This window comes from Dipodomys merriami, unplaced genomic scaffold (genome assembly GCF_024711535.1).
Source record: "Dipodomys merriami isolate MVZ:Mamm:240054 unplaced genomic scaffold, mDipMer1.0.p SCAF_4, whole genome shotgun sequence".
Taxonomy (NCBI): domain Eukaryota; kingdom Metazoa; phylum Chordata; class Mammalia; order Rodentia; family Heteromyidae; genus Dipodomys; species Dipodomys merriami.
The window spans coordinates 66,519,037-66,526,472 of record NW_027205603.1 but is presented as its reverse complement, the minus strand read 5'-3'; the positions used below and the strand labels follow the sequence as shown (position 1 = coordinate 66,526,472).

The following is a 7,436-nucleotide window of genomic DNA, read 5'->3' as shown; positions in this document are numbered from 1 at the left end:
GGGCATCCCTCCCCACCCCTCCCACGTGGGGCCGGCCCGCTGCAGTGCCTGGCCGCGCCGCCGCCGCGCCTCCCCGTTTGAACCCCTCCGGTGGCGCCGCCCTCCTAAGTCTGGGGGGGGGGAACCAGAGGCGAGGGGTGGGCGACCGGCGTCACTGAGTCAGGTGGCCGCGGGAGTTTCCCCCGACAAGACCCAGGGAACACGCTAACGGGGGTTGTGTACACGCTCCACTGACACAGCTTCACGCTGCCGGGCAGCCGCTGATCACGCGTGGCCCTGGAAGCCCATTGGCTGGAGCTTCACACACCTTTGCTACTGATTGGCCGGCCGCAGGCTCCGCCCCCACCCCCGCCCGCGGCGCGGGGCAGGCTGAGCGGCTACCTGAATGGGGAGGGGGCAGACGGCGCGGTGCGCGGTAGCGGCGGGAGTGGCGTCGAGTGTCTCCGTGCGCCCGTCGGTGGCCAGGCAGCCGGCAGCCAGTCAGCTCGCTACCTGCAGCTAGGCTGCCTACCATGCTCAACTTCGGTGCTTCTCTCCAACAAGCTGCGGTAAGTCGCCTGGGGATGCCCTGGTCCTTCTCTGCGCCGTGGAGCCTGGGGCTAGCCGGGGGACGCGAACTCTGACAGCAGCCACGCCAGGGAACCCTGGCTGCAGCGGAGTCGGGGGGGGGGAGCCCAGGGGCTTCCTGACCGTAGGCTGCACCTCAGCGAGGGCGTTTGACTCGGAGGGGTTGGAGGACTAAGACCTGGATACCGCAGAGCGGGATCTGGGTCCGAGGGGTATCGGGAAGGGGAAGCGGTAGCCCCCCAAGGGAGATCTCAGTTAACAAGTGCGGGAGTTACGGACCGTAGAGGGGCGGGGGCTGCGGGCCGGGGCTGCTGCTCTGGCGGCGAGGTTGGTGGGAGGTGTGGAAGAGGAGGGGGCGCACCCTGCACCTGGCACTAGGGGAAGATGCCAGTCTGGATCCGGACTGCGCCCCAGGGTGGCGGGGGGCTGCTCATTGATTGGGGTCTGAGCAGGCTTGCAGGACGGGGCTGCTCCGCCGAGCTGGTCGCCCGCGGGGCTGGGGGAGGGGGCTCGGCGTCGGCGCGGGGGATGGCACGTGGGCCCTGCAGCCGCCAAGCGGGAGGGGGGGTGTCGAGGTACCCCGCAGACGTCTGGAGAGACTCCATCCCCGGCGGAGGCAGGTGGCCACCTTCCGATGACTGGAGGGGGCTGGGACCTGCCTCGGGGGCCGGGGGGGGGGCGGGGAGCGGGATCCAGCCGCTGGGTGGGAGGGAGGTGGGCGGGGAAGCCGGCTCCGCGAGACGCGGGGGCCGCCCGCATGTCTAGGCGGGAGCCGCGGGCTCCGGGGGCTGTGCGTCTGGAGCTCGCGCCTGTGGGGGTTGCACGTCTGGGAACCCGCGGAGACGGCGGCGGGCCGGAGCTGCCGGAAGCCGCGGGGAGGGGGCGCCGCGTCTGCGGGACACGCGGGGGGGTCGGAGGTTCCCGCGGGCCGCGTGGGCGGGGAGCGCCTGGGGCTTCGGCCGGGTCCCCGGGGTCTGCGGGCGGGAGGAGGGCGGCGGCCGGGCTTCCGCGGGAACTCAGCTCCTCCTCCCGCCGCCAAGGCGGAGTTCTGGGCTGGGCCCGGAGCGGGTGCGCCCGGGGAGCTCCTCGTCCCCGGGTGACCCAGCCCCGGCCTCCGCCAGGGGCGGGAGCGAGGCCCAGCCCCGCTGTCGGTTCCTAAGGGAACGGCGGCTCGGGGGAGCTGGCAGGGGCGGGCTCCACTAGCGCCGGCGCCGCCCCGCCCTCCCTATGGGCCCCTCCCCTCCGGGGCGGGGGTGGGGGAGGCCGGGGCTCAGGAAGTAGGGGAAAGGTGACGGCGCGGCAATTCCCAGTTCACGTTTCCTGCGCGGCCCGGGGCAGCCGCTGATCACGCTTTGTTCACATGCCTCGCCCCCACCCCCGCCTCCGCTCTGGGCCGCTCAGCCAATCAGAGTGCGGGCCGCCGGCAGGCTGGCCAATGGCACGGGCCGGGGCGCGGAGACGTGCTCGCGGAGAGGAATGTTCCCAGTGACTCACCCGCCAGCCTCTTTGAGGTTAGGGCGGCCCCAGCGGTTGGTCTCGGCCAGCGAGGATCTCCCCCGCCGTCCGCCTCCGCCCCCACCCCCTGCGCCTGCCTCCCTGCCCGCGCTTCCCTTTCCTGCCGGCCGCCCAGATCCCTTCCTTCCCCACCCAGTTTCCCTTCCTAGCCCTTCCCGGCTCTGGCTCTCTCTCCCCGGCCTACCTTTCTTTTTTCTTTTCTTTGCATGCGTGCCTCTGGAAGCTTTTACACTGCCTGTCTTGTGTCTGTGGCGGCTTACATAAAAGGCGCGCGCGATTATGCAATTGCATTGTTAGTGATATTTCCATAGCCCTGGCTCTTGTTTTTAAGGATCATCTTTAATCCAAGCTTCAAGAATAAATACGGTGTAACTTATGAAGTAATGACTCTTGGTATTTTTACACAAGCTCCGTGAAAAATAGGGAGTTGGTCATTGGGCCTTGAAAGAAGTTAATATACGTTCTGTTTTGATTCTTGCAGATTTCTCAAGTAGTTATATTCTCTGGCTTCGGCCTCTAGTATTATTGAGTAGCAAACATTGTGTTAAAGGCCCAGCAAAAGAGAATACAAGCATTAGATGAAACTTGGACAAAATAAGCTTTGCATTTTTCATCTCTACCTAGGTAATCAAGTTGTCAATTTTAGCTTTCAAATAGAAATCCCTGAGGATTGTTCGATTTTTTTTTTTTTTATTTCAAAACTATTCACAGGGGTTTGACTATTCAAAGATCGAACCCATATCAGCCTGGTATTGTATAAGAAATTCCTGTAATCCTAGCTATTCAGGAGGCTGAGATCTGAGGATCAAGTTTCTAAGTCAGCATGGCACAAAAGTACTTGAGACTGACCCCAGCTAACCACCAAAAAAGTTGGACCTGTGCTTATAGAGTATGAGCCTTGAGCAAAAGGAAAGAAGGGTAGCACCCAGGCCCTGAGTTCGAGGCCCAAGATTGGCACTCACGCGCAAAATTACTAGTACTGCAAAACAAACAATACTTTGTACCTGTAGTTTGGAGAATTTTTCTCCCTGGCGCCAGTGGCTTACACCTAACTACTGAGGAGGCTGAGATCTGAGGATCACGGTTCAAAGCCAGCCTGATCAGGAAGAGTCCTGACGTGAGACTCTTTATCTCCAGTAAGCCACTCAGAAAACAGGAAGTGGCGCTGTGGCTCAAATGGTAGGGGCTAGTCTTGAGCTGAAGAGCTCAGGGACAGCTCACAGGCTCAGAGTTCAAGCCCCATGACTGACAAAAAAAAAAAAAACTTTTCTGCAGACTCCTCCCTTAATTTTGCCTGACCTCAGTCTCACGTGGCTACTCTAGAAAGACAAACACATTTTTCTTCTCAGCACTGGAGGCGCAGATGCATTGAGAACATTGTTCTTCATCCCCTTAATGCTGATAAGTTATTCTTCTTTGTATTGCAAGGAAATCAATATTCAAGCAAACTAGATGGGGGGGCCGTATTACTACCATGAAGACTGGGTCACCTGACAAGTGAAAAAAATGAATTTTAGCTTGGAAAGGTTGCAAGTTTTGTTTGTTGTTTTTTAAAAGAAAATATATTTCTTTGTGTCATTGTATGATGAGAAGCTGATAGCTTCTTCTGTTTTTATAGGAGGAGAGAATGGAAATGATTTCAGAAAGGTCAAAAGAGAGTATGTATTCCTGGAACAAGACTACAGAGAAAAGTGACTTTGAAGCTGTCGAGGCCCTTATGTCTATGAGCTGCAGTTGGAAATCTGGCTTTAAGAAATACCTGGAAAACAGACCTGTTACTCCAGCCTCTGATACATCAGAGGAGGACAGTCTGCTTCCAGGCACACCTGACTTCCATGCCATCCCAGCATTTGTAAGTGTTGTTCTTAAATGGGTGTAAATTATATAGTTTATTACCACTTACATAATCAAATGTTAAATTTCTCATATGCATTTCTCTTCTTCAGTGTTTGACCCCGCCTTACAGCCCCTCTGACTTTGAGCCCTCTCAAGTGTCAAATCTGATGGCACCAGCGCCACCTACTGGACATTTCAAGTCATTCTCAGACCCTGCCAAGCCTGCTATCCCTGTACCTTTCAAAGAGGAACAGAACCCAGTATCTACCCCCAAACTCCCCAAGGCTCAGGCAACAAGTGTGATTCGACATACAGCTGATGCCCAGTTATGTAACCACCAATCTTGCCCAGTGAAAGCAGCTGGCATCCTCAACTACCAGGACAATTCTTTTAGAAGAAGAACCCACCTAAATGTGGAAGCTGCAAGAAAAAACATTCCCTGTGCAGCTGTGTCACCAAACAGGTCCAAATGTGAGCGAAATGCGGTGGCAGATGCCGACGAGAAAGCAGGTGTGCCACTCTATGACTTTTCTGTGCCTTCCTCAGAGACTGTCATTTGTAGGTCTCAGCCAGCTCCAGCATCCCCGCAGCAGAAGTCTGTGTTGGTGTCTCCACCCACAGTGCCCACAGGGGGAATGTCGCCTCTGCCTGTCATCTGCCAGATGGTTCCTCTTCCTGCAAACAACCCCGTTGTGACCACTGTCGTTCCCAGCACTCCACCCAGCCAGCCACCGGCGGTCTGCCCACCTGTGGTGTTCATGGGCACTCAGGTGCCCAAAGGCGCCGTCATGTTTGTCGTCCCTCAGACCGTAGTGCCAAGCCCAAAGCCTCCAGTGTTGAGCCCCAACGGCACCAGACTCTCTCCCATTGCTCCTGCACCTGGGTTTCCCCCTTCGGCAGCAAAAGTCACTCCTCAGATCGACTCATCCAGAGTAAGAAGTCACATCTGTAGCCACCCAGGGTGTGGCAAGACCTACTTTAAAAGTTCCCACCTGAAGGCCCACATGAGAACACATACAGGTATGGATGGAGCTCTTGTTCTTTGTGTCTTTAGAATGAGTGTGGACAGGGAGCGAGTTTGGCTATGATCACATATACAAAGCAAGCTTGTTAAGGAAGAACTTGCTTTATCAACGGGTAATTTACCAGAATTCATTCCCCTAAAAGACCTTCTGTGGACTTTCATTTTTAACTCAATGGCTTTTTAGATGTCTGGGTAGTTTAGTCAAAGGATCTTGAAAACTGTTAGACTAGTTGAGGCCCAATAGCCTTTAGCGTTCCTGAGAAGAGTATCGCAACCATGATGAAGTGAAAGTAGCAAGTAGAGCAATACTCATCCTGTGATAACTCAGTAATTTCTTAATGTATAATAACGATAACCTGAATTTGTCTGTTCTAGGAGAGAAGCCTTTTAGCTGTAGCTGGAAAGGTTGTGAAAGGAGGTTCGCCCGTTCTGATGAACTGTCCAGACACCGGCGAACCCACACAGGCGAGAAGAAATTTGCCTGTCCCATGTGCGACCGGCGGTTCATGAGGAGTGACCATCTGACCAAGCACGCCCGACGCCACCTGTCAGCCAAGAAGCTCCCAAACTGGCAGATGGAAGTGAGCAAGTTAAATGACATTACTCTACCTTCAATCCCTGCACCCAACCAGTGATGGATGAGGTGAAGAATGAGAACTAACTTTAGTCCCAGCTGGGAAGCAGTGGTGGGGTCAGAATACTTCTGCTACAAAAGTCTGTGGCCCTGGAGTGGGGCTGAGTGTAGCCTATGACCTGAGGTGGAGCCCAGTATGGGTCACATGACCAGTGCTTTGGCCACAGGCCCATCACTGCAGGGCAGGTTTCATTTACCACATGAGAGATGAGGGCTTGTGTTCCCTTGAGTATGGTTTGAAGGTTTCAGGTGAGGTCACAGGTAGCACAGGTTTAGAATGTGTGCACCTCTGTTACTTTTTTTTTTTTTTTGCTACACTTGAGACCAGTTTTTAAATGTGACTCTTCTCAAGCACTGGTTTCAAGAACAGGGAGACTAGAAATCACGGTACAGAGATGGACATCAGAAATCAGTTGGTATTATTATACAGATTGTCATCTTTTCCTAGAGTTATCTTGTTCACTATTTCTAGTCTTTCCCGTCAACTTCATGGGTGTAATTACTGAATATATCTTGAACTATCATTTTTACACTATTGGTATTTGGAATTGAATGAAGGCTGTACATTGCTAAAGGAGAGGTTGGAATCCTTACTCATTTAATTGCTTTGAAGTACAGCTACAATTTTCATTTTGCATTTTTGTTTTGAAGGTTTAACAAATGAGTATTTAGGCATTTTATTATGCTTTGGACTTTAGTTTGCCTGCAGTTTCTTGTGTAGATTCAAAAATTGTATATCAATGTTTTCTGTAGACTCTAAGATACACTGCACTTTGTTAAAGAAAAAAGATTCTGAAAATGAAAATACATTTTGTAAAGAAGTATATCAGTAATTTTAGATAACTCCTTGAAAAAGACGGCTCATGTTATCTGTAAAGTACCCTTACATTATGAAGATAAAATGTGTGCTTTATTAAATTACAAAATTAGTGACCATTATTTACAGATAGATAAATGTCCTATTTATTTATATGAGTTTTTCGGGGATGTAGAGGTAGGTAGGTAGAGAAATTATTATTGCCAGAGTATTTACTTTGTTTTTCAACTTGAAAATATAGTTATGTTCTCCTTACCACCCCAGTTTTGGAAGTACTCAAAAAACTCCCATGGAGTCCTTCCACAGGCCAGGCAAGTACTCTGCCACTGAGCTACATCTACGGCCTAGCACAGGGGCTTTTATTAATTAACAGCATTTCTGTTCTGTTCTGTTCTGTTGTATAGTAGATGATCTACACAGTGGTAAAATTGTTTAAAATAATATAGTGAAAATACCACCATATATTCCCATTTAAAGGTTTTCTGGCATCAAAACTTGGAATCTTGGTTAAAAAAAAGTTTTTTTTCTTAATTAGGAAAAAGTCCTTGTGAGTTACAATTTGCACAATGTTTCTTTTGTTGTACTTTATATCTTGTTTACAATAAAGAATTTTCTTTGGTATACTTAATAGCTTGTTGTATTTGTTAACCATTTTTAGGCCTCACCTTGACAATGATTGCATAGTGTCTGATTTTCTCCTAGAGTCTCATTCAAATTGAGTACAGAGGGAGCTTCCCTATGAATCAAGAGTTTAAAAAATGAGGCCAGCTAGCTATATCTTAGTTGAAATGCGTGAGCCAGCAAGTTCTAGAAAACCAACACATTTTAAACATTCTTGTGCATTTTGGTAATTTGAGATTAAGAGCTCCAGCCCTCAGCAAAACCTTGTTAAGTAGCATTTTAAGATAAAATGAACACTACAGTAAATAAGCACAAGCAATGAAACTGCTGTGGCAATAAAAGCCTGACCTATTATCCAAAGAGTGAAAGACCATTCTAGAAGTTGCATTAATTCTGACTAGAAAGTGATTGATGCCTTACTT

At 51.2% G+C, this 7,436-nt stretch overlaps 1 protein-coding gene across 1 annotated transcript; it reads left to right on the top strand.

Moving 5' to 3' along the window:
• Positions 1-405: 405 nt before the first annotated feature.
• Klf10 (KLF transcription factor 10) lies at positions 406-7,021 on the top strand. Its single transcript, XM_069991178.1, has 4 exons — positions 406-548; positions 3,701-3,934; positions 4,029-4,938; positions 5,318-7,021. Exons 1-4 carry the CDS (start codon positions 513-515, stop codon positions 5,575-5,577), a joined length of 1,440 nt encoding a protein of 479 aa, XP_069847279.1. The 5' UTR covers positions 406-512; the 3' UTR covers positions 5,578-7,021.
• Positions 7,022-7,436: the final 415 nt, after the last annotated feature.

Excerpts from the sequence above, each read along its gene's own strand:
- Klf10 (XM_069991178.1), top strand. The coding sequence starts at position 513 with ATGCTCAACTTCGGTGCTTCTCTCCAACAAGCTGCG. Across the intron at positions 549-3,700 it reads CTTCTCTCCAACAAGCTGCG|GAGGAGAGAATGGAAATGAT; the intron begins GTAAGTCGCCTG and ends CTGTTTTTATAG. Across the intron at positions 3,935-4,028 it reads TCCATGCCATCCCAGCATTT|TGTTTGACCCCGCCTTACAG; the intron begins GTAAGTGTTGTT and ends TCTCTTCTTCAG.